Source organism: Equus quagga, chromosome 17 (genome assembly GCF_021613505.1).
Source record: "Equus quagga isolate Etosha38 chromosome 17, UCLA_HA_Equagga_1.0, whole genome shotgun sequence".
NCBI lineage: Eukaryota > Metazoa > Chordata > Mammalia > Perissodactyla > Equidae > Equus > Equus quagga.
In genome coordinates this window covers 13541243-13568276 of record NC_060283.1, presented here as the reverse complement: position 1 = coordinate 13568276, position 27034 = coordinate 13541243, and the positions used below count along the sequence as shown (strand labels likewise).

Below are 27034 nucleotides of genomic sequence, written 5' to 3'. Positions count from 1 at the left end.
TTTAAAAAACCAAATATTTACTGAAAACCTATTGTGTACCAAGCACTGCTTTGTTGTTGTTTTGATTTATTTATGAGGGGGAGAGACAGAGAGGTCCAGGGGGCATGCCCACCAGGTAACTTCCTGGAACTGAAATAAACTGGCAATATATATTAATAAACTGACCTTACCCCCAGCAAAGTAGAAAGTGCCCTGAAGTGGAAAGTTATAAAACAGACTTCCTGATAGCATAGGTCCTTCTCCTATTTTGGTGGTGTATGCGTGCTCCATTGGTTGCAATTCTGAAACCAGACCAGTGTAGTGTTGCACCCTTTACCAAGCATGAGCCTTTATTATATACATTTTAAGCCCTTTGTTGCCCAGAATTCTGATTTTCAAAATTGCAAGCTGTAACTAAAGAGAGAACAAGAAAAGTGGCCTTTTTATTTTTTTGAGATTGTCAATTCTGCTTTGGTCAGTAGAAATGATTAGGACATGGATCTGTGTCAATATGTAACTTTTATTAAAAGGAAATCCCTCCACCCGCTAAATAAATTTTGAGGAAATACAGAAAGAAGAAGTATATATTCATGAGCCTGCTGTGGAGATCCACTGTCTTAGCTCAGCCCTGATTTTAGCTCTGATTTTGTTGGCAACTTGCTGAAATTTCTTTAGGTCTTTTCTCTTCTGTGAATCAGAGCACAATATCTGGTATAGCTGAGCCAAAACATCTGTGGTGACTTGGATTATTTCCACTTTTTCAGGTGGTGAAGGAAATAGCGAGCCCACCAGCCTGGACACCCATCCAGAAGCCAGGCACCTGGAGAAACTGCCAAGTCAGCCTGGCAGAATTCCACCTGTGTTCAAAGACTATGGAAAGAGGAGGAGAGTAGTAGGAGTTCTAATAATAAACACTTGCAAAGCAAATTATTGTCCAAACACAGATTGATAACAATTATCTAATAACTTTAAGTATTTAATAAAAAAAAACCAATACCTGTAGACATTGGGCTCCTGGATATTGGTAGTATACACGAGCTGCACCTAAGACATAGTGACAGAGAAGAGCAAAGAATGAATTTCTGTTCTTAGAATGTCGGCACCCAGAGTTAGAGGATGTTTTTAGCTTCTAAAGGAGACTGATAGTGAGCATATCTCTGAGATCTCCTTTCATAAAGCAGGGAAACACCAGCCGTCCCACAGAGAAAGGGCAAATTCTAAGCAGAGTCGCTGGCACATGAACAAATAATGGTGGTCCCCTCCCTGCCCTGGTAGCACTCAAATAGAGAAGTCATCATACCCAGATAAGAACTAAGCAAAATGAGTCAGAGCAAAGCCCCTTTAACTAGACAGGCCAGTGTCTAGGGGAAGATTATAACAGGATTAAATTTAACACACCAAAAGAAATATTGTGTGACTCTAAAGGGTAGTTGGTCAGCAGCTCATTTATTTAATGAACAAATATTTATCAAGTGCCTGTCATGTACCAGGGCTGGGGCCGTAGAAGTCAAAAAAACAAAACAAAACAAATGAACAAAAACTGTTTACCCTGGACTTTACATTGCAGTGTTGAGAACCAGGTAATAAGCAAATTAATATATAAAAATATAATTAATACGTAGAACTAATCAGGGAGTGGGAGATAGGAAACAGGGGAGAGATGGCAATTATAAATATATTGATTGGAGAAGGACTCACCAAGGGCCGGTAGGAGATGAGGAAAGCATATAGATATCAGGGGTAACATGGTCCAGGCAGAAAGAACAGCAGGGAGAGGAACTCCGGAGCATCAGCGGAACAGAAAGGAAGCCAGTGTGTCCTGAGCAGAGTGAACCAGTGAGACAGGGGCAAAGAGGAAAAGGAGTCAGATCATGCAGGTAGGGTGACCATATAATTTATTGTTCCAACTGTGATCCTTCTGAGAGTGAAAGATGGTATTAAAAATAATCAATATTATATAATTTTTGAAATACCTATTTATTGACCAAAATTTTGATTTTATTATATTGGGAGACCTATAAAATAATTCTATTCAAAACTTATTTGCAACATAGAATGTTCCAGAATGTTTTCAAATGATACACAGTTATGAACATTAAAGCAAAATATTTTTTTAAAAAGTTTTTGTATTGAAACAGGTCCACAGATCAATGGAACAGAATTGAAAGCCCAGAGATAAAACCACACATCTATGGACAGCTAATCTTCAACAAAGGATCAGAGGGCCTCCAATGGAGAAAAGAAAGTCTCTTCAACAAATGGTGCTGGGAAAACTGGACAGCCACATGCAAAAGATTGAAAATTGACCATTCTTTTTCACCACACACCAAAATAAACTCAAAATGCATCAAAGACCTAAAGATTAGGCCTGAAACAATAAGTCTTCTGGAAGAGAATATAGGCAGTACACACTTTGACATCAGTTTCAAAAGAATCTTTTCGGACACTATAACTCCTCAGTTGAGGGAAACAATAGAAAGAATAAACAAATGGGACTTCATCAGACTAAAGAGCTTCTTCAAGGCAAGGGAAAACAGGATTGAAACAAAAAAACAGCTCACTAATTGGGAAGAAATATTTACAAGCCACTTATCTGACAAAGGGTTAATCTCCATAATATACAAAGAACTCACAGGGCTTAACAACAAAAAAACAAACAACCCGATCAAAAAATGGGCAGAGGACATGAACAGACATTTCTCCAAAGAAGATATAAGGATGGCCAATAGACACATGAAAAGATGCTCATCATCACTAATCACCAGGGAAATGCAAATCAAAACTACACTAAGATATCACCTTACACCCGTTAGATTGGCAAAAACATCCAAAACCAAGAATGACAAATGTTGGAGAGGTTGTGGAGAAAAAGGAACCCTCATACACTGTTGGTGGGAATGCAAACTGGTACAGCCACTATGGAAAACAGTATGGAGATTTCCCGAAAAGTTAAAAATAGAAATACCCTATGACCCAGCCATCCCATTACTGGGTATCTATCCTAAGAACCTGAAATCAGAAATCCCAAGAATCCCTTGCACCCCTATGTTCATCGCAGCATTATTTACAATAGCCAAGACGTGGAACCAACCTACATGCCCAGAAACTGATGATTGGATAAAGAAGATATGGTATATATACACAATGGTATACTACTCAGCCATAAAAAAAAGATAAAATGGGCCCATTCGCAGCAACGTGGATGGACCTCGAGGGTATTATGTTAAGCGAAATAAGCCAGTCAGAGAAAGACGAACTCTATATGACTCCACTCATAGGTGGAAGTTAATATATTGACAAGGAGATCTGATCGGTGGTTACCAGGGAAAAGGGGGGGTGGGGGGAGGGCACAAAGGGGGAAGTGGTGTACCCACAACATGACTAACAATAATGTACAACTGAAATCTCACAAGGTTGTAATCTATCATAACATTAATAAAAAAAATGAAAAAAAAGTTTTTGTATTGATTATCTGAACATTTAAAAATAGCACAATAGTTACAGACCTTATTTGGTTACTCAGTCATTGTTGTCTCTAATATTATGATGTGGAAATTTTTCTGAAAAAAGTATTTTATCCAATATGGTCTTATTTATTTTCATATTTTTTTATAAAATTGTGATCTTCTGCAAAGTTGCGTTCTATGGTTAATATATTTGAAATTGCGGACACTTTTACCTAATGCTTCTCTGTAGACCGTGATATTTTTAATTGAGAAAATACTCCCTCTCTAGATGCTGATGAACCTATTAATTCAGAGCCACTCCTTCTGAATGGATGATATTCTCAATTCTATTTTTTATATTAAAATGTGTAAATATTTCAGCCCCAATATTTTCACAGGTGCTCTATTTCTGCCTCCACTCAGAGCACCTTTCTTCAGGAATATTTTTACAAGACAGACCTCTTAAATTGTCTCTATTTTTGATCCTTTTTAAGATTTCATCAAATGTAAATACTGTAAAATCATAGGCCTTCACAATTTTATCCCATTCTTGCAGAGAATACAAATTTATCCAATTAAAATTAGGAGCTCTGTCAAAGTCAAGACTTTTCACAAAGTACAATTTTCAAATTAGGTAATTAAACCTTTTGAGCTCTCATCTTTTGATTTGCTCAGTTCCTCCCCAGCTTTTGCAGGGAGAAATGTGAGCTGCTTCCTTTTTGCAAGCTTTGTTTCACATAATTGCAACTTGCTAAAAGCTTCAAAAGCCGAGTTCTCATGTTTCATTCATTGAATAATCTGATTAAACATTTCTAACTGATTTTGCACATAATGTGACCTAAATTTAGGTTGCTTTACAAAGTGATTTTTTCAAAGGCTCAGGCTTTTCTAAACTCCAGCTGATGACAGGCAATACAGAGAGAAAATATACGCAGCCATGCTGAAATATTTTTAGATTCAACATCAGCTTCAGTTACAAAAGTTTAGGAGATGAGTTATATCTGATTGTGTGTGTATATATATGTTATGTATATGTGTGCGATACATAGGTATATATACATAATATTTGTAAATTTTGACAATTATAGTTTCCATTTTGATTGGTAGAACATTGCAACTTGTTTGGAGGCAGTCATGAATTTTGTGCACATCACAACCAATTCAAAGTATATTTTTGCTCCATAGGTTTTTAAGTTTGTAAGTTTTTACCGCAATGCTGTGCTCCACCAAAATTTGTATTCTTATTATCACCCCCAAAGAACATTTTATCTTCATTGTTGAACATTTCAACTAAATTTACAAAGGCATTAAAAATGCCAGATGTTTCATTTTCAACAGAAAAATGAACTTCTAACTACTTTTTTTTGACACTTTGAACTGGATGAAAAAATTAAACCATTTTGCAATTAACAAATTTTCTAACATAGGCCTCTGATATCAATCTGACATTATTTGATGGTTTGCAAAAGAGATCAACTCATTAATTCTCACCAGCTCACTTTACTTACAATCACAAGAAAACTTGAAACTGAAAATGAGTAAAATTAATTTACTTGATATAAACTGAAAGGTGTGCTTCACAATGACATATAAACACACCTCCTGCAGCTGCACATGTTGAATTGTCATCTTCAGGCACATTCTTCTTAAATTAAATATTAACTTTTGAAGAAGATAATGCTTCTTCACCATATTTGTGTCTTCTGGTTTTGAAAGAAACAGTGATATCTCTTTTGTCCCCATGACAGACAGTAAATGTTAACAAATATTTTGTGCAAACTACACATTTGTCATCAACTTTCTTAAGAAAATTAAACATGCAATTTGGGTTTTGGTTTCGGTTTGAGCCAAATGCTGCTAAATGTGTTTATTCCAAAATTAAAAAGCATTACTAAATAATAAATAGTTCTAGCATTACACATACAATTAACGACAAAAATGCTTTAACAAGAACATTTAGATTACACTACTCTATGGCAAGACTGATTAGCCTCTATTTCCTACATATAATTTGTACAACATTAAGCTACAATTTCCCATTATTTCTTTCTGACCCAGAGGACGTTCCATGCATCTCACAGGCCACCACATGGACCACGGCAAGGCATGAGCAAAGGTATAGCAAGTGGCCACAAGGGGAAAAAGCCTCAAAATCTTTCCTGCCACAACCTAGGACCAGAGTTAGCTGTTCCTGACTGCTGTGCTTGACCTCAGCTTTCACAGCCAGCACCCTGCATATTATCCTTGAAAGGGTGCTATCAGTTAGGTTTTGTCTGAACTAGATCAGGAAAACAGAGACAAGTTATCATTAGTCATCTTTTGGATTTAGCCATAATGAAATAAGAACTCTGTTCACTGCATGTGTGTTTTATATGCTACTAGATGAGACCATGAAAGAAGCCAGAAGAACCAAATGGAGGTCTATTAACCGATGCTGGTTTACTTTAACTCAAACACTAATAAGAAAACTTCATAAATAATAGAAAACCTGGGGTAAAAGGTAAAGCCAATAATAGAATGTCAAGAAAACAAACAAACCTGGGGCTCTTCCAAGTGAAGCAAGATATACGGTTGCCACACAAGGTCAGGGAAAAGATCACGGCTTTTACTCCAAATGAGATGCAAATTCATTGCAGGGCTCTCAGTAAAAGAAGGATATGATCTGATTTAACTCTTATGGGATCATCCTGGCTTCTATTTGGAGAATAAAGCGCAGGGAGGCAGGATAAGGGACCGGTTTGGAGTCTCTGGCTACAATCTAGCAGTGAGAACACACAACAGCTCCCTAGTAGAGAGACAGATGTGCATCCTTAACACTGCATGCATATAGCTGGAGGGAAGAAAAGCTAAAAGAGGAACCTACCCTTGGGCTCCAATTTCAGGTCTGTGCTACTAGTGATTTCATGTAGTGTATAAGCATGAATCAGAACATCATAGTTCAAAACTCACAGATACAAACAGCATCTACTTAATTCCTCTTACACTAATTCCATTCTCATCAAACAACTTTCTAATTATAAAGTAGATACACGTAGACTTATCTATAGGAAATGAATACATATATTAGCAAATACTAGTATCTGTTCTATGTGATAGTTTTAACTCTAACTAGAAATTAATAAATTGGATTTCTGGATTTTTTTATACATCATCTCTTATGAGATGTTTGTTTGTTCCCTTGAGCTTCATCATCTCTGGATATTCTAATAATTGAATTTTCTAATATATATAGCAGCAAGTAAGACCTGGGAAGTGGTGACCCTAAAAAGTCACCCTAAGAACACTTGTCTGAGCTGCCACCTGGACTTGCAGGTGATTTCTGGCCTGATCAAGTGCTATTCCAGACAAACTGCAGCATGCATCTCTGATGCCCTAACAGTAATATCAGAATATCCCAAATGAATTAGGGAATAGTCTCTGTTATCATGCCCTCACCAGAAAAAAGTCAGTTCTCAAAGGCTTATTCTTTTATAATGAGTTTCTCAACTTTCCTCCTCTTTCCAAAAACAAAGACCTTTAAGTTATCATTGAGGGGGGTCCACCCCATGGCCGAGTGGTTAAGTTCACGCACTCTGCTTCGGTGGCCCAGGGTCTCACTGGTTCGGATCCTGGGTGCGGACATGGCACTGCTCGTCAGGCCATGTTGAGGCAGCATCCCACATAGCACAACTAGAAGGACCCAGAACTAAAATATACAACTATGTACTGGGGGGATTTGGGGAGAAAAAGCAAAAAAATAAATAAATAAAAGAAGATTGGCAACAGTTGTTAGCTCAGGTGCCAATCTTTAAGAAAAAACAAGTTATCATTGAGGGATTTTTTTTCTCTTTCCTGGATATATGATTCTCCTTTCACATCATTTTATGTGAGATACAATTAATTTTCAGAAATGCACTCGAACATCTATATTCAAGGTATTCCAATAAATGAAAAGTTACCCGCAAGGGACTTGTGTCATCCTGAACAGAAAGGATCTTTGATGCCTCCTCAAGGTTACTCTCCTTTCTGGAATGCTGATCCAGGGGAAGAGGAGCTGGACTGGAACATTCATGACTGTCCTGGAGGGTGGAGCGTTCCAGTTCCTCTAATAAGGCATCTATATTAAAAGACATAAGAGAATCATAATATAGGATATGGAAGTCATCTGGAATAATTATCCCCTTAAATATCCCCACTCTGCCTCCATACATTTCCCTCTTCTCTTGGGTTAAGGCTATTTTCAAACATCTTCCTCTTACTTCTTATTTCACTTCAAGAATGTGGTTTATTCTACCAGGACATGTTTAATGCTTCCACCTACTGTATCCTCTTTCTTATTTCCTATAATGGCATTGAATTTCATAGTCTCACTCTATAATTTGACTTCTTACATTGCAGGGCATTAATTTTTATCATTCATTGAGATCTCCAATTAGAAAAAAGTAAATCCTACATATTTTTCCTATGAGAAAAACATAAGCAATTATATTAGTTTTTCAAAATACACCAGGACAGTAACATGTATTCTTAACTCTGATGATTTTTTTCTTATCCTAAGCACAGAACAAAATTCTCAAAACAAAATGTGTATAAATACTCTGTCTTTTAGGGTGTGGGAAAAAAGGTATTGAGGATAAAACAGATATTACAAAATCAAGCAAGAAGCTGCAATACAAACAGTTGAGATTTGTTTCTCTTGTAATCTTTTTGGGAAAAATCAATGGACTTTATAAGTATTACACATTTACCTTTCTGTTATGATGAAAATAATAATAATAATTAATAAAAATTAACATGACAGGCACTGTGCTCAGGAGTTTATATATTTCATTTAGTCATCCTAATGCTTTGATTTAGGCGATATTATTGCCCTTATTTTATAGATCAAGAAAGAGACAAATAACTTGTTTAAAGTCACATTGCTACTTAGTGCAGAACCTGGCTGTCTGATCCTGGGGTACATGATCCCTAGTCCCTGCACTAACTTCAAGTTTGAAATTCCAGTCCCCATTCCCATGTGGATTCTCTGGGTCATCTAGGCATGACATGCTCTTCTCTGAAGCCACCTCCTCACCTACATAATGAAGCAACTGTATTACAACAGTATTTTTCAAATTGGTGGACCTGTAGAGGATTTTTTACCAGGGGTTGCAGTTTTTAAAAGTTTGCAAAATACTGGAAGATATTATTTCTAAGGATCTGCCTAGCTCTGAAGTTCTCAGAAGATGAAAATGAACTTTGCAGGTCATTAAAAAAGCTTTTTCATTTATTTCAGGTGTTGGGGCATTTCTTAACCACATAAGAAAAGGGCTAATCATTTCTTAAGAATGAAATCTTCTACAGATCTTTCTCAATCACCCATCTCACAAAAACAGTGAATTTTATGTACCATTTTTGAGATAAGCAAACTGAGCTAAACTCTTCAGGTCAAATTGCCCTTCAACAATGATGAAATCCGGCCTATGTGACAACATGGATGGACCTTGAGGGTATTATGCTAAGCGAAATAAGTCAGAGGGAGAAAGTCAAATACCGTATGATCTCACTCATAAGCAGGATATAAAAACAAAGACAAACAAATACCTAGCAACAGAGATTGGATTGGTGGTTACCAGAGGGGAAGTGGGGAGGGAGGAGGGCAAAGAGGTGATTAGGCACAAACATGTGGTGATGGATTGTAAGTAGTCTTTGGGTGGTGAACATGAGGTAATCTACACAGGATTTGAAATATATTACAATGTACACCTGAAAGTTATATAATGTTATAATCCAATGTTACTGCAATAAAAAAATAAAGATTGGCACCTGAGCTAAAAAAGAAACAAAAAGAAACCAAAAATTACCCTTCAACAAATAAATTGTAACGGAAAAAAAGAGATGGAGGGGGAATTCACAGATCAAAAGAGACTTGAGAGACATAACTAATTTCAATGTATGAACCTTAACTAAATAAACAAAAAGAAACAATCGGGAACGTTAAACACTGACTGGGTATGCAAGCATACTGAGTACTGTTAATTTATTGTAGATGTGATAAGGATATTTGATAATATTAAGTAATTTAAAATTACTTTAATTTTTAAAAAGTAAGTAAAATTAACATTTTAGGTGTGATAATGGTATTTCATGAAATTAAAGAATTATTATTAAGGACTTTGTGAGTGATAATGTTATTATGGGTTTTCGTGTGTATACATATGTATATGTATATGTATATACGTGTTTAAGAGATCATGCTGAGATATTTACAGATGAAATGACACAACGTCTGAAATTGCTTTAAAATAATCCAAGAGTGGAAGGAATGAATGAGTGTATAAATGAAATAAGATTGGCCAAGAGTTGATGATTGTTTAAGCTGGTTGATGGATACATCAGATTTCTTTAAACTATTTTCTTTACTTTTGTGCATTTTTAAATTCTCTGTAACAAAATGTTTTTAAAAAGAAGAGAAAAGAAAAGAAAAATAAAACTAAGGTAGAATTAGAAAGTAAAATTTTTTTTTTCAGGACTTTACTAGTCAGACTGAATTCCAAATTTCTGATTTCCAAATTTTTATTCTGTATCCCTCTATTAAGATATAGCCCTTTTCTTTTCTATTTTCTAAGCTTTGTTCCAAGTAGAAGTCATGAATCCTCTTAGATTCAAAATAAAAAGACGCTTACAATAAAGATTAGGGGAAGAGAAGACCCTCTATAAGAGAAGTAAACCATACCACGAAGAGGAGAAGGTTACCCTCAGAAGCACCAGCTAACCAAAGTTGCTGAAACTCTCTCTTCTGGGTCATAAGTTAACAGGCCTTTCTCTTCCTGTTTCCTATGAGGGCACATACCACCAACATCCCAAGATTATTTTGCCTTTTGCAAGATTCTGTAATTTGAAGATGACTAATTTCAGTATGACAAACATGGGATTACTGGTGGTGGAGTGTATTATACTGAAAACTCTACGGTCCGTCTCTATAGCCCTTCATCTGGAGAAATCAAATAATATCAACGTTAACATGAAAGGAGTAAAGTGACATCTCTTCGGGGTCTCACCGGATTGTGATGATTTCATTCAGAGCCAGAGTCTTCTCCTGGTTCCCCTTTATCTAGCATCCTCATATAATGAGGATTTTGATAAAGCTGTCTGGGTGGATCTGAACTACTCATCTTGGAGGAAGTATTGCAGAGAGGAAATATTGGCCCGCCTGTTCTGACCTGTTCTCCATGCTATTTCTGTGCAAGGTGGAAGACCCACCCTAAGTCTTTTGGGTAGTAACTGGGCTGATGACAATTTGAAGAAGCAATTGGAGTTTAACCACCTGGATAATGTACAGGAATGTTACCTTCCAGGCTGCTTGGTATTTTCTGGACCAAATTTGTCTATGATTCATCCTGCTCAGGAAATGCAAAACTGTGCAAATCTATTATTTTGTAATTATCTGGGTTATTCTGTTGGCTGGAACACCTAAGCCAACAAACTTCTAAAACTGGAGAGCATCTTGTAGCTGAATCAGTTTTGGTGTCAGGTGCTCCAGAGAGTGATGTAGAACAAGTTATTTTGTTTTTCTTAGTTTTCTCACGTGAAAAATAAAGGCGGGGGGATAATACCTATTTCAGAGGTTGCTTTGGACGCTAAAATGATTAATGTATGTAAAAATGTCTAATTTTAGCGTAAGTCATTGAATAAGTATTAATTTCCTTTTGAATTACTTTCAGGAAAGCCATTAGGTATCCCTATAATAAAAAACCAGAGCTGGACTCCAGTGGAACTAAGGCAAAAGTGTGAATTTCCCTATCCCTCACACAGCACAAGAATTTGGATTCCACACCAAGCCCAAAATATATTCTACCCCAAGTATCAAAATGGACTTTACTTACAACCAATTCAACACCATCTTTTCATCATCAAAATCCCTTCCCTCCTGTAATTTGCCTTTCCTCCTCCCTCTACCTCTCCAGCTCTCAAATCACAGTTCAAATTTTTTTTTTAAAGACAATGTGCAAGAGATGTTTTTGTTGTCGTTGTTTGCACTTTTGACATACCCCAAACATACAAAAACTCACAACACTGCGGAATTAATAACACTTGGAAATTGGGTAAAGGTTAGTGACTCAGTGCTAGTAAGGCTGCCAGCAACAAAAGTTTGCAAAGGATATGGAATGAGTTTCAAGAATGACAAAGATTACATTACTCCAAAGGTTTGAAATGAGGAATTTCTCTGAGCAATGTGGCCAATAGTTTCACTGCTAGTTTTAATTGCTTTGGAGTGGAAGGAGCTATCATATTCACAGGCCATAGTAATCTGTTCTTTCAGAACTCCTTTGAATAAATGCTTAGCAACAGAATCCCTGGAGTTACAGTGCTATGTCTTCTTGATTTAATACTAAACCATGGAACAAATGAAACCACCCTGGCCTTTCTCCAACCTTTGCGGATCCCACATTCTTATACTTCTATTTCTCCTCATAACACCCTTTATCTCCCTCCCTTTTCTTTCTTTTGAAAGAAAGAAAACTAAATGCAAATTGCATTTCTGCAGTTGCCAACTGTGTGAACATCCTATGATCTCCAGTAGCCCCAAAAGGGCAAAATGCCCATAACAAAATGGCAATTTCAATCACAATTCAGTCGAAAAGTATTTGTGCAGAGTTTACTCTGAGGTTAGCACCTAAATTCTTTGCCTACATTCTGCCACTGAAAACAGTGAACCCATAGTTCCCCAAAACAATCATAGTTCCTCATGCTTCACTCTTGGTTGGGCTGAGGTCAGGAGAGAAGTGAAAATATACTCTTCCAGCACTACCCTCCAGCTGACTAGAAGTCCACCCCACCACACATGAAGATGGCAGCCAAGACTTCATTCCCTCCAAGTTTCTCCTCCAAGAAGGTCCTCACTCACCCAACTCTTCCATTGTCACACGTCCAAGATACTCTGGTGCCACAGGTTGTGAGGAACTGCTTTGGCATGTGTCGGAGAAGAGGACCACAAAGGAACTGAATGAGACAGCGTGAAGCAGCCTCTATAACCCTTTTTGGTTCCTGTATTTGCTTAGCACTTCCTCTCTTTTGATTTGGTGAGTTTTTTCTTTTTTTTTTCTTTTTTGTCGGTCAGAGTTTTAAAAATGGGACTGAAATGAAAAGGTGGGTAGGAAGATTTGAGTTCTGGTAGTGCATTGGCCAGGGTGATAAAGATTCAAAATTAATTTTGAAAAATTTGAACACCTACTATGTGCTAGGATTCATCTCGAATTCATGGAAATGGCATATTTGTACTTGCGTTTTTTCCCAATATGGGTATACCACTGTGACTGGGCATCAGGGAACCTACTTTTTTTTTTTTTTTTTCTGTAAAGCTTGTAAACTGCGGAGGCATAGCTTCCTTCATAGTTAACCAGCACCCAATTCATTTGGCTGTCTTTATTTCTTGAAGACATGCTTACCTGTTTCCTAAATAGATTGCAGATACATTAAAGGCAGGGCAGAGGCATATTCATGTTTGGGTTCTCAGGACCTGAGTTATTTCAGTGGTCCAAAATGCAAACAACTATAGGGGTCATTAAGAATGAAACCAGAAGATTTAAGACACCAGGTGCTAAACTGCAGACATCTCAATTAAGCATAATTCTGCCTAGTTACATTGCCTTACATTAGCTTCTCTGAAAAGTGACACTGAGGTTAGCTTTCAACTTTTTTACTGCTATGATTTTACTCATTTTGAATGAAACAGAACATTTACAAAAGGCCTACCATGAGAAGGTAGTATGTAAAGAACTATAATTATGGCCCTGTGAAATAGATATTATCCCCATTGTTACCAGTGGTGAAATAGACTCAACAGAAAACTGCTAAAATTAATAGAGTTAGCAGGTAGCTTTGCTACTTACTATAATCCAAATTTAACTTCAAATCCTGTGATCTTTCCTCTACAACACAGTAGTCTTTTTTAGGTTGATCTAAAGGAATCATTCATTCTCCATCCCATTGTGACTCTTAAGACCTTTTTCTTTTTTTTTTTAGTGGAAAAGAGAATCCACTCTGCATTACTCTGAGCAACCATTGGATGTCAGTGCTGTTCCAAAAGTCTGCTCACTGCAAAGATCGGTTTGAAAAAATCCCCATGCACAGGATGCCAGACAGTTTTAACAAGTGAAAAGCCATTAGCCTTGTGAAAGTGCGCAATACTCAATAGACATATAAAACATTTGCCGAATCTGAAGTGTAACTGAGCCAAAATACTAAAAGGAAAAATGCACTTCAGCACATCGCTTGCAAATATTGGACTCCATCTGCAGTTTAACTGAATGATTGTAAAATTTAGAATTGGACCCCCAAATCTTGTTTCCATCCCTTTCTTTTGGGACTTTAATCCTGGATGCTTTATTTTCAAGCGGTAAGAACCATTCCTGCAAATTGCTCCTTGATTATGATGGATGAAAGGAAAAAAGGAAGGAATGAGAGAGGCCCACTGCCATCGCCAAATGCAACTTGGAGATGAGCAAATGGAAACTCCCGTTTGACATATTAGAACAATTTATTTGCACACGCCAGTAAACAGCAACGTAATTTCTGACAAAGCTGCTATTCTGACTTTGCTTCCTGTGCAGCAGAAACATTTAAAAACCGCAGAGGCAGGTGGCTCCGGGGTGGGGAGCATAAGAGTCACGCGAGTCACGCTAACAACCCTTCACTCTTCCTTCCAGCCCAGGGACCACCGCCAAGTCAAGCAGCCGATTCCAGCTCCTTGGCCCCGACAAAGTCTAGTAACAAAGCAACTCTACAATTCTTTCTTAACTTTTATTAAGAATCAAACGAGTGGTGCGACTTGTGCTACGCCCCCCAGGACCCGACGGAACCAGATTCAGTCCCTGACCTCCAGGGACTCACAGGTTGGTGGATCAGACACAGGATGACGAGACGAATATTGCAGACACGAACGCTAACGGGTCCCAGAAGAGGTGCCACCTAACCAAACCAAGGTAAGGGCTGTTACGTGGCTACCCTACAAAAGCTTCGCTAACACCAACTGAAAAAGTAGACAAAACCATCGCAGGCAAATAACACAAGCAACTGGCTCAACATTTGTGCCCAAATGTTGCGTCGCGGCCTAACCCGGAACCACTTCCTCCCTGAAAAAGTTAAACTCACACTGCGCAAAGAGTAAACTACCATTCCCATCCTGCATCAGTCAATAGCTCCCAACATCCTCTTCGCCTCTGGTTTCCAATCTTTTTTCCTCCTGAATTATAAAATAAATAGGACTTCATCACCCAGCATGCCTTTGGGCAAGTTAACCATGCGCCTGCGCCAACAGGCGGGTCCTTCTTGCCCTCACGACCCCGCCTCTGTTCTGCCGCCGCCATTTTTTCAGAGACTTTCATCCGGCAGCCGACGGGGCTTTTTTTCTTAAAGGAGAAGCGACAGCTCAAAAAATTTTCCCCTTCTCCCCGCAAGACCTGGCGGCGTTGGGGACAGAAAGGCCACAGACAGGAAAGTGGGATCGGGGTACAGGCAGAAGAACGCCGAGGCTACTTCCGCGGCTTAAGGAAGAAGGATAGAGCCCTTGTGGCATTAGCGGCTCCTTAGGGAGGCAGGTGCGCGCGCAGCCTGGCCAGGGTGCGCGCGAGGCGGGGAAAGAGGTGCGTTTTCTTCCCACCAACCTCCTCGCGAGACCTGCCCCTCCCACTGTCCCTAGCGCACGTTGAGCTCCGGAGGGGGGATAAAAGGTGACTTTGGGATTGTCGCGAGACACAGCCGTTTAACGGTGAGAACGGGTGCGCGGGGAAGAAAACCTCGCGCGCTCCCTTGTAGCCGTTTCCTGATTGGCTGAAGGAAGGTGTGGGGGAGGGAACCCAGTACGCTGCTGCGTGAGAGACCGTGAGGGGTGGGGCGAAGAAGCGGTTCCCCTTCTCCGATTGGTCCGCTGAGCGTCTGTGTAGGGCGCGCGCGCGCGCGCGCGCCGCCAGCCGTAGCGGGCCTTGAGTGGCAGGGGGCGGGGGGGGTGCCCTCGGAGCCGGGAGGAGGGGAGGGGGGAAAGAGGAGCGCAGAGTGAGAGTGAGCCGGACGCTCCGGGAGGCGAGGGGGGCGGGGGGAGCAGCGTCGCGGCCGCCGCCGCCTCCGCCTCCGCCGCCTGGGATAAGGGGGTGGGGGACGGAAGAGTCCCGATGCCGGGGGAGACGGAAGAGCCGAGACCCCCGGAGCAGCAGGACCAGGAAGGGGGAGAGGCGGCGGCGGCCAAGGCGGCTCCGGAGGAGCCCCAACAACAGCCCCCTGAGGCGGCGGCGACGGCGCCTGCGGGGACCACTAGCAGCCGCGTGCTAAGGGGAGGTCGGGACCGGGGCCGGGCCGCTGCGGCCGCGGCCGCCGCCGCCGTGTCCCGTCGGAGGAAGGCCGAGTATCCCCGCCGGCGGAGGAGCAGCCCCAGCGCCAGGCCTTCCGACGCCCCCGGGCAGCAGTCCCAGGCCGCGAAGCCCCCGTCTCCAGCTCAGGGCAAGAAGAGTCCGCGACTCCTGTGAGTAACGCAGTCTTTCAGGCGGTGGTAAAGACCCCCCTCTGCCCGCACGCAACCCTCTCGGCTGCCGTAGCGCCCACTCCACGTGACATCCTGCCTGCTCTGCCCCCTGCTGGCTTGCACGCCAGATGTCACTCCGCTCCGGTTAGCTGTCTTATCGCGCCTGTCCAGCCTTGTGTCCTCCGCGCCCCTGCCCTCTGCCCTTCGGGCCGCCTCCCCACCCCGTGAAGTTGTCCTTTACTGGATACACCTCTTCTGCTCCCTAGTGACCCACCTCTTCCCTGTCGCCGCAGGCTTCTCCCGCACTCTGGCATCTGCACTCCCTTTGTCAGCCTATCCTTTCCCTCTTAAGGCGGCTCTCCAGTATTACATCACATCCCCTTTAGGAAATCAACAGCATGATCTTAGCCTTCGAAAGTGTGTCCCCCTCCTTCCCACTAATTAGTTCAAAAGCCAGTTGTATTAGTGTTTTCATGTAGCTTTTTTCACTCTACTTAATTTTCACATCATTTTTCACTCGTTTTAAAAATCTAGTATTTACCAGTAGGGTAAAAGCGTGGTTCTACCAGTTTTGTTAAATGTAGAGTCTTTCATATAACAAGATTAGGTGTATATTTTTAACTTCTTGTTTTGCAAAGTGGCATAGTTTTGTTTTTGCATGTTTTAATATAGAAACTTCACTTTTAAAAATTAGAGTAATCTGAAAGGAATTACTTTATTACCTGCAGATAATAGAGGAACCAGGAACATAAATATTTTAACTTGTTTATTAAAATGTTTTTCTATTGAAAATACTGAAGCACACGTGCTTGTAAACTCTAGAAATTAATCTCATTAGCCCTTGATTTCTTGACTGAAAACGTCATTTGTGTCTTTTGACTTTCAAGTGAAAAAAATTAGTGAAAGCAGAGAAAAGAAGGTGGCGGGGCGATCAGCTTCCCTCCCCACCAAAGATTTGGCTTGTACCAGACCTAGTAGATTTAAAATTTGAAACAACCTATTCTAAAATTGTTAAGTCTGTGACCTTGGCATGCTTGCCTTAGAAGCCTTTCAGAGAGAAATACAATTAGAAGGTGTCATGTTATGATATTAGATGTACTTTCAAATTTTTGAATGTTAACATAAGGGGACTGTGTAAACTACAGTTCTGTGGACAACAAAAATCTGTACTTATAAATGATAGTTATAATTAGGATTCTAATTGCTGTAGATAAATTTTATGGTCATAAAAATTTTAAGCTTCTATATTTAAATTCATAAATTTGAAAAGATATATCATTAGCCTCATTCGGATATAAATTCCCTGGACAAACTTCTCAAACTGTCAGTGCCTCAGTTTCCTCGTATCTGTAAGATGTTAATCCCTGTAAGATGTGCTTGTGAGAATTAAGTACAGCATGTGAAGCACTTAACACAAAGCCTGATATATAGAAAACATTAAAAGTTATTGTTTTGAGGGCCAGCCCTATGGCCGGGTGGTTAAGTTCACACGCTCTGCTTCAGCGACCTGGAGTTGGCAGGTTGGGATCCTGAGTGCAGACCTACACACCGTTTATCATGCCATGCTGTGGCAGGCGTCCCACATATAAAGTAGAGGAAGATGGGCACAGATGTTAGCTCAGGGCGATTCTTACTCAGTAAAAAGAGGAGGACAGGCAGTGGATGTTAGTTCAGGGCTAATCTTCCTCAAAAAAAAAAAGTTACTGTTTTGAGTAGTGGTGGCATGATAGAGGTATAAGTGGTGTGTAGTGCTGTTTTTCATCTAAGTTCTGCAAAATTTGATATTTTTTCTGTTTTTAAATATTTTTTCTACTGCTTCGCATAGGAAGGTTAATAACTTAAAATATTTGACCCATTTGAGAGTTAAATATACCTATGTCTCCTTGCCACATTTCCCTCCCACTGTTCCACCAGTTTTACTTATATAAATGATCTCTGAAGATAATTATACCAAGAGTAGTAGTTTTACCTGCTGTCATGCTTTATTTTTTCCCTACCTCTTGACAAAAAAGTACTAATGAGCCTTTTACTTCTACAATATAAGTAATAGAACAGTTGAACTTGGATGAAGATGACAATTAAATCCCTTCAGTTTTTCCTACACAAAATTCCTTGTGGAGAGGAAGGAATTGTTTTGGTTCTCAGTGTCCCTCCCTCTCTCATCCAGGATCATAAAAGACTGTACAGTAGTATTTTTTTACCTTCTTTTAGCCTCAGAACTCTCTCTTGATTAGGTGTTTTAAATTATGCAGTTTTGAGTGGATTGTTAAAGTAAATTTTTGTCATAATAATTTTTTGGTACACATTTTCAGTTTACCGCAAGTCCTGGAAATAAAGGAGGCCTAAAGCATTTCAGCTCAGTAAACTTGATTGAGTGGTACCTGGGCCTGATACTGTGCTGAGTTGGGCTTTATAAAGATAAATGAGACGTGAACTTCAAGGACCTTGCAGTATAAGGGGAAGATACACTGATTAGTGGAGATTTGTCAGACAGTGTGCATGGCTTATGTATTTTCAGTGATAAAATAAATTTTAAAACTAATTAAGTAGGAAAGTTAATTTAATCCCCTGAGACATTTCAAGAGGTTTTGAGTATCAGTTTACTGAACCTTGGTCAAGTGCCTTCTGACCTTGATTTGTCTCTAGTATTTTCCAAATAACGTTATGATGGTTTTTTAAAAAGGAAGTAAGAGATTTAATCCCTATATTAATTTCTTGTTCTATTCAGGTCCTTTTTCTGTATCTCAGCATTTGCCTGTATAAATTACCAGTAATCAGTTGTTTAACCTACATTTGGTACTCTTGATTGAAGAGACTACAAAGTGTCCAATAGCTTAAAAGATCAATATAGAGATTTGGATTAATTAAAACCTCTTTTCCTATTAGAAGGCAAAATAATATAGTGGGAAAAGCATTGGACTTTAGTCAGAAAGTTTCAGGTCCTGGCTTCACCATATGACCTTGGGCAAGTCACTTCTTTAAATCTGCTTCTTCATCTGTAACTGATAATTTATGATTTGTGAAATGATCTTTGTAGTTAGATGATAGTTATGTTACAGTTTATAAACTTTCGTAAGCTTATAACAACTTTTCCATTTGCATTGAAATGTTTGGAAGTTAAATGAAAAGAGCAGGACATCTTTGTGAAGAGAAATAAAAAAAAATTTTCAGTGAATGTGTTTAAGAGAAACGCACAAAGTTAAATGCTGGAATCATTATAAATTAAAACTTACGGGCTAATAGTAAGGAAAGGTAAGCCAAATTTGGAGAAAGGTTATGTATCAGTACTATCTAAGAATTAGGCTCATCGTTTGTCTTATTTTAGCCAATAAACCCGAGTTAAGATCCTTAGATTAGTGTATAAACATCTTCTTTTGAAATATAATTTTTTAAAAAAATATATATTCCACCAACTTTTTTCTGATTCGTAAGTTAAAACATCCATTCTTTCTACTAATATGCAAACAGTGTAATTGTTAGACTAGGTTAAAATGCAAAAGGATTCTTTTCATTCTACCTTATGATAACTCCTTTGTTTATATGGTGCGTTTCAGAATTTAAAACTTCAATAAATACTTTTTTAAACTTTTAGGTTAGCTGTTGAGTAACCCTGTTGGCCAAAACTGAGTATTCTTAGAAGTACTCCTGCAGGTTCAGATGGATTATAAATGAAGAAAACATATATTTTTCTATTTTGTGATACGTGGAATTCTATTTTTGTTTTATTTTCTTGCTAAAGGTGAAATGGCAGTAAACCTTTAGGTGACACTTTCTTGCTCTTTCCTTTTGTAAGGAAAAGGCGAGGGTCATGGATAGTGAGAATGAAGAGACGGTAATATTCTGAACTGAAAAAACTTTTATGGCTCTATGGAGAAGGCTTCAGTACAAGCCTTTAGTATTGTACAAGACTAAAATCCTGAATTTTCTTCCTCTCGTGATCAATATGATAATAGAAACATTGAACCATTCCAGAAGGTTTTTGGAAAGTTTATTGTATAATGTCTCAAAATTTAGCAGTTATTCTGTACTTTCATTTAGAGTTAGAATGATTGCCAGTTATGTTGTGTTAATTGTTAATTGGGACATTGGTAATACAATTTAAAATTATAATACCAAGCTTTTTAAAAAATATGTGGAATAAGAAAATCATAGTTATTGTTTCTAAACATTCTAAACATTCTTTCTAAACATTCTAAACATTCTAAACAGAATTTGGATTACTCCCTGGCTTCTGTATTTGCTCGGATAGTCTTTTGTGACACAAGAGTCTTCATTTGTATTAGGTTTACTTTCAAAAGAGGAGAAAACTTTGTACTGCTGAGAGGTATTGTGGGGCACCTTTATGGTAAAGATCCAAGACATGTCAACCATTTGAATTTGGGTAATAGCTAGAGGGAGATTCATTATACTGTACACAGCAGTTATGTATGATAGAAATTTTCCCAAATTAAAAACACGGGAATAATATTTTTTAAGTCAGTAGTTTATAACGTTAAATTCTTTACTATTGCTAGTTGTGTAGTTGCAAGTTATATTTATTTCTGAAGTCCAGTATTGCCTTTGTAGAAATAGATTTTGACTTGGGTTTAATAAAAGAATAATTTTAGGGTTTTCTTTTAGGTTCATTCAGTTTTTATCATGAAAATTGTGAAATATACACAAAGTAGAGAATTTGTCACCTAGATTTAACAGTTATGGAGATTTTACTATGCTTGCTACATCTATTCCCTTTGCCCTTCTTCTTCTTTCGGCAGAAGTATTTTAGAGGACATCTCAAACATTATTTCGTTTTACCCCTAGTTACTGCATTTGTGTAAAATAAGGACATTGTATTATATAACCACTTAACATAAAATTAGCAGTATTTTCTTTGTATTAATACATTTTTACAGTTAAAAACAACTATTTGAAATGATACTCTGTGTGCTGTCAGATATGGTAGCTACATGTGGCTGTTTAAATTTACATTAATAAAAATTAAAAATTCAGGTCCTAAATTACATTAGCTATTTCAAGTACTCAGTGGCCACATGCAACTACCATATTGAACAGTGCAGATAGAGAATATTTTCATCACTGCAGAAGGTTCTGTTGGACAGCATTGCTGTAGGTGCTTTCTGCATGACTCTGGCGATGAACATGAAAGAGATAAATATTTGTGTTTTAGGAAAGTGTATAAGATTGTTTATTTAATATTTGATTCTCATTTCTTTCAGATGCATAGAAAAAGTAACAACTGACAAAGGTAAGACTTGATCATTCTTACCTCTCATGTATGTTACAGATTATCTAATAATCTGATAGAAAATAGAATAGGCTTCAGCCTGATAATTCAAATTGTTCCCATTTAAAAATGACTTTTATTTAGTAAAGAATTACTGGAGTAGATCAAACCTATTTAGATAACAACAGGTTTGGACAATCGGATCATTTTGGCTTTATTTAGAAACCTAATAATGGGAAATCAGATTATTTGATGTCAATTTATGGCAGTTTTTTTTAAGCTAGTGAGTTTTTTACCAAAGTAACAAAGAGGAATGATACACAGTACAGAGTAAAATGTAGACAAAATCTTGATGCTGGTGGAGACTCAAATTATAAATGCAGTTTGAAGAATGTGGAAAGAAGTGTTCTAAGATTTCAGCCTGCTGAATAATTGAATGGGGTCATTAGGTTGTTTCTCTTTAAAGTGTTTTAGCAAACCAGATATATGTATTGAATGTAGTCTTCTGCTTATCTGGATTAAAGGGAAGCTAATGTTCACTTTTTTCTTTTTAAACAGTTTTTTAAAAAGACTATTCTGTTTTTGGAGATTGGGTTATTAACATTGCCCCATCATGTTGGGCCAGGTGCTCATTGATTACATGTTTTTATCTGGTTGTTGGCTGTGTTCCTTGATGCTAAGTTCAAATACACAGCATCCTTCTTAAAACTGGAACAAATATACTTTTAAGCATCTCTCATTTATTTGTCTGATCTTGGCCCGGTCCTGATGGGAATTTACTTAATAAGTGTGGGTTGACCAGTTAACTTATTATGTATGTGTTATATATATATATATATTATTCCTAATGAAGACTTTTCTGTTCATAAATAATGCTTTGAGAATATACATAAAACAAGTTTAAAATCTGGATTTTATGCCATGGAGAAGAATGACAGTATGATTAGGAGCCAGTAACTTGAATTGGTGGCTGCTTTGTAAATAATTAGATGTTAATGATCAGATTTCTTTTTCCTCTGAATTTTAGAATCTGAAGCTAGTTTTTCATAGTATACAAGGCAGAAATATATTTCACTAGGCAAATTTTTTGTGTAGAAATCTTTCCATGACTGTTTTGTCTAGCAAGTTTTTGGTTTTGTTGCTGTTGATACTTAGAAAATAGGGTATGTCTGCTAAGAATGGAAGCTCTCGTGTTTATTGTTTAGAGATCATCTTGGGAATTTTATGATGTGGAGAAAATGTAGAGAGAGGTAGCAATCAAGTACCAGAGCAGTTTTTATTAAAACAAAAACTAAAACCCCAACCTTCCTTTATCAGAGCTGAAATTACCTCATGTGTCTAAAGAGTACGTCTAAAGAAGTTATTTTGGGTTGCCTTGAGAACTCTCATAATGTGGTGGAAATTTTGAACCCCTGTTGCATATTAATTTAATTGCCCTTTGTGTAGATGTCTTAAACCAGAAATTGGCATGTTATGTAGTTATGCAGCTGTGAAGAGATTAAAACTGCGTTATGGGTAATTCAAACTCAAAATCAATCCCACTAGTTAAATGCTCTGGATCTAGAGTTAGAACTCAGGATTTGAATTCAAGTTCTGCCTTTTATTGCAAATAATTCAGTACCTGAAATCCAGTGAGCACTCAATAAATGGTACCTATTAGGTTTGTAAAATTTTGAAAAAATAGATTTTCTCCAACTCCCATCTCCATCTTTTCATTAGTTTACCTATCACGGTAGCTGTTCAAGTCTATGAACAGTATATAGGTACATAACTGTATCTTACCTACATTTATACAACTAGATCAGTGAATAAAGAAATGAGGACTGTAGTGGTCACCTTTTCCTGTGCTGTTTAGTATTTAGAATTCACTTCAGTTCTTTGCCTTGTCATTTAACTTCTCAAAAAGTTATTCTGTTACTCTAGAATAGTTTTCATGTTCAGTCTCCTGAATTTTAACTGAAGTAACTCATGCTTATTCCAGAAGTTGAAGTTTTTTCAAAACTTTGGACACTTTTTGATATTTTCTAGAGATATGACTATCTCTGTTTTATTAATATTGAAAAGATGTTTTCAGGCTTGCTTTTACTCTATTTACTCCAAATGACTTGAAATTATATGCTTTCCTTCAGCTACAGGTAAAACTTTTGACGTGTTTGAACAAATAAATAATATTCCACACACACAAAAGCAACTTACTATTGTTTTCAAATTATTAAATTGCCAAGTGCTATGTTCATTTTTCAAACTGAAATAGTAGTAAAGAAGCATGTTAATGTTGGTCCCTGTTTCTGCTTCATTTATTTAATCCTGATGGTAATATAAAACAAATGAAAAGTTGCTTTGTAAAAATAGTGTTTAGTTATTCATTCAACAGGTAATTGTGGAGCATCCACTGTGTGTCCAGCACCATTCTAGATACTGGGTTGTACTGGTAATCAAATAAGTGTGGTGAAGAAATTAAAAGAGTGTAATATGTTTGATGAAGTTGGAGGTGGGGAGGCTAAGTTTAGATAAGATGGCAAAGGATGACCACTTTGAGTATCTGACATTTGAGCTCATACCTGAATATACAGGTAGATATCTGAATGAAGAGCATTCCACAAACAAGAAGCAAAAAGGAAAAAGCTTAAAATGTGAAAGCTTAGTTTACTACTGCCAAGGTTTATCATCATCATTGTGGAGCAGAAATTTTGAAGGACAGAGCCTGCCTAGTTCATTTTTAACTTGCCTTTATATTTTCTTTCTCCTCCCTCTGTTTTGAACCAGTGTTATACTTATGGTAATGAAGTAAAGTGATGGTTTGTCTAAATGTAATTTATTAATAATCCCAGTGTTACATGATTCATAAATAGTAATTTCTTTAACTTTCGACCCTCTGACTAAAACTGCCCAAGATACAACATAAAAAAGGAGACTGTAGTATCTTAACGTTTACTACAGTGTGTTTCAAGTGTTTCATGGAATAATAATAATAAATATTACAGACTCAAATAAATGTGGACAGTGCTTGAGTCATCAGTGTTAGATGATTTATTCCAGGACTTCTGAGAGACTTTGATTAATACCAAAATATGCAGCAATTACGTAACTTAATTGACTGTAAGACCTTCCCCCTCTCGTTTTTTTTGGTTATTTTTAAGAATATCTCATAAAATTAGAGTTTATGGAAAACCTACTTTGGAGTACTGGGTGCTTGAAAATTTGATTATGTTAAACTTGAGGTCTCATCTTTTATTCAGAATCATTTTACTGTTTTCAGTTACTCTTCTTGTTATGTAGTGATATTTGGAAAAGATTGTCTAGACAGAATCATCAAATGAGTTCATAACAGATCTGGGAATTTACTTAGATTGTTTAGAGCTTTGACTGTTTGCCTTATCTGGTTTATAATCAGCATACTATCTGGAATTATTAATAAAATGTTAGCTTGTTTTGGTATTTTTTTCTTTCCTGAAACATCCTCAGTTTTTGTTTTTTATTGATTTAATCTAATTTTCAGATTATAGCTTTCCTCCTTTCCTAAAAAGTTAGAATTTATTTATTTTTAACAATTTTCATAGTTTTAATTTCGTCAGATTATTTCATTTTTCCTGTGTTGGAATACTTTTGTTTCATATTCTCTCATTTCCAGTATCCTTAAACAATATTCATCTTAAATACGTGGGGTTTTTTTAAGCCTCGGTTTCCCTTATTTCTCTTAATACTGCTGATATTGGCTAATATTTCAAAATGGACTCTTAGTACTAATTATTCATGGAAAACAAAGTAGAGCTAACTATAGAAATACACAGTAGAGAGATCGGGTTTCAGAAACTCAAGTTTCTGGCTATTGTAATAGTGCTCGTGTCTCAAATGGCTGACCGTACATTCGATAAGCATTTTTTTTTTTTTAAAGATTTTATTTTTTCCTTTTTCTCCCCAAAGCCCCCCAGTACATAGTTGTATATTCTTCGTTGTGGGTCCTTCTAGTTGTGGCATGTGGGACGCTGCCTCAGCGTGGTTTGATGAGCAGTGCCATGTCCGTGCCCAGGACTCGAACCAACAAAACACTGGGCCGCCTGCAGCGGAGCGCACAGACTTAACCACTCGGCCATGGGGCCAGCCCCCATTCGATAAGCATTTTATCTATTTTATTTCCTTCCTAGCCCTTTATCTTAAGGTAGCAGGAACTAAATTATTTCTCTCAGTATGAGAATGATCTCAACGTCTTACTCCTTGTTGAGAATGCCCCATATACTTTAAACCATTTTTCTGATTCAAACCTCCAGACCTGTGGTTCTTCCTCTCTGCTCTAGTCTCCTACAAGTACAGACATACCTCATTTATGATATATGTAGATTGTGACACAGGCTTAGAAAGCCTTGATTATCAGCTCGTTTCAGTTATGGAATGTTTTATCAGTCAGATAAATGAGTCTTTCTGTCCCTTACATACAAAGAAATTTTATAACAATTTGCCACTTGCAATTCAATTTATATAAGAACCCTCTCAACAGTTATTTTATTCTTTTATACACGGTAATTATTTTATATTGAGATCCTTTTCCCTGCCAGAACCACTTGAGAGTTGCAGCAGAATGCTCTAGTGGGAGGAAACTGAAGCAGAGCAAACCTAGGGTCCTGAGTGGGCAAACTTAAGATTCAACTGATAAGAATATGAAACCTCTAAGAGACACTCATCTCTTACTAGGGCATAACATTATCTTCTCATTGACATGATTCTGAGTGGACCACAAACCTCTGACATAAAGGAATTAGATCTGATTTAATGCCCCCTGACCTTTTTAAGTCCAAGAAGGATCAGTCTCCTCTGAATTAAAACTAGCCAGATGGATTTAACTACAGTACATCCAGGCAAAGACCCCTTTAGCTTCAGTGCGGTTAATTCTCTTAGAGGTAACTGTACTTCCATCTTCTGCCTGCCTGCCTTATTAAACCTGACTTGCTTCTTTGATCCTAGTTAAACTCCAAACTTGTAGCTTAGCTTCTTATTGGATGATTATGTTTGTAGAATTTCTCAACTCTGTTTTCTTTGCTATGTCTCTCCCTAAACTCTTGTATCAGTTATCTGTCCAGGTATAACAAACCATCCAATACTTAGTGATTTAAAATACAACAATTTGTTATTTCTCAGGTGGGCCATTCCCTCTCCTCATTGGTCTTTCAATTCAGTCATTTTCGTGTCATGGTGGTCTCAGGACAGTGTGCCAAAAGCTGCAAGGCATCTTGAAGCTTACCCCACAGCATACAAAAATCAGTTGATTTCTGTATATGAGCAACAAAAGATTGAAATTATAAAATTTAAAAATATCATTTAGAACAACATCAAACAGTCTGAAATACTCTGGGATAAATCTGACAAAAGATGTGAAATACTTACACACTAAAAAGTACGAAATATTGCTGAGGGAAATTAAAAACCTAAATGAATGGAGCAGTATACCTCGTTCATTGAATTGAAGACTCAATATTGTTAAGATGTCATTTCTCCCCATAATGATCTACAAATGCAATGTAATCCAAATCCAAGTCACAATTGTTTTTTTGTGGAGAGTTTTGACCTTGAAAACTTCTTGAAAGGATCTTGGAGACCCCTCGGAGTTTACAAACTACACTTTGAAAACCATTACCTTACACTAATCAGGAATCCCACCATGTTTCTAAGAGTGGGATGGATTCTTAAGAGAAAAAAGTGAATAGATAGTTTGTGGGCATCCAAACATATTACACGTGTGTTTTATAACTGATTTAGCCTCTACCTGATGGAAGGACGTTTGATATTTCTCACAGTTTTTTCTGGGTTGCAGGTGACTTTTTTTTAAGAAACTGTATTAAAATATACCATACATACACAAAAGTACACTTAAGTATGCGGCTTCATGATTTTTCACAAGGCAAACCCAGTGGTGTA

The 27034-nt window shown here is 37.7% G+C and overlaps 2 protein-coding genes across 9 annotated transcripts in view; one reads left to right on the top strand and one right to left on the bottom strand.

The window, feature by feature from the left end:
- LPXN (leupaxin) overlaps positions 1-16233 on the bottom strand; it is a 37697-nt gene extending 21464 nt beyond the window's left edge. Inside the window, exons 1-4 of one of the 7 annotated variants that reach the window (XM_046643054.1) lie at positions 14263-14529; positions 12292-12520; positions 7364-7521; positions 977-1023 (exon numbers count right to left, since the gene is read on the bottom strand). In XM_046643054.1, the coding sequence (XP_046499010.1) occupies positions 977-1023; positions 7364-7521; positions 12292-12304 (218 nt within the window). In that variant the 5' untranslated portion in view covers positions 12305-12520; positions 14263-14529. The other 6 variants (XM_046643056.1, XM_046643055.1, XM_046643052.1 and 3 more) reach the window with 6 other exon arrangements.
- ZFP91 (ZFP91 zinc finger protein, atypical E3 ubiquitin ligase) overlaps positions 15406-27034 on the top strand; it is a 36652-nt gene continuing 25023 nt past the window's right edge. For both annotated transcript variants that reach the window (XM_046643050.1, XM_046643049.1), the window contains exons 1-2: positions 15406-15900; positions 21117-21145. In XM_046643050.1, coding sequence (XP_046499006.1) covers positions 15554-15900; positions 21117-21145 — 376 coding nt within the window. In that variant the 5' untranslated portion in view covers positions 15406-15553. The remainder of the gene's footprint in view (positions 15901-21116; positions 21146-27034) is intronic.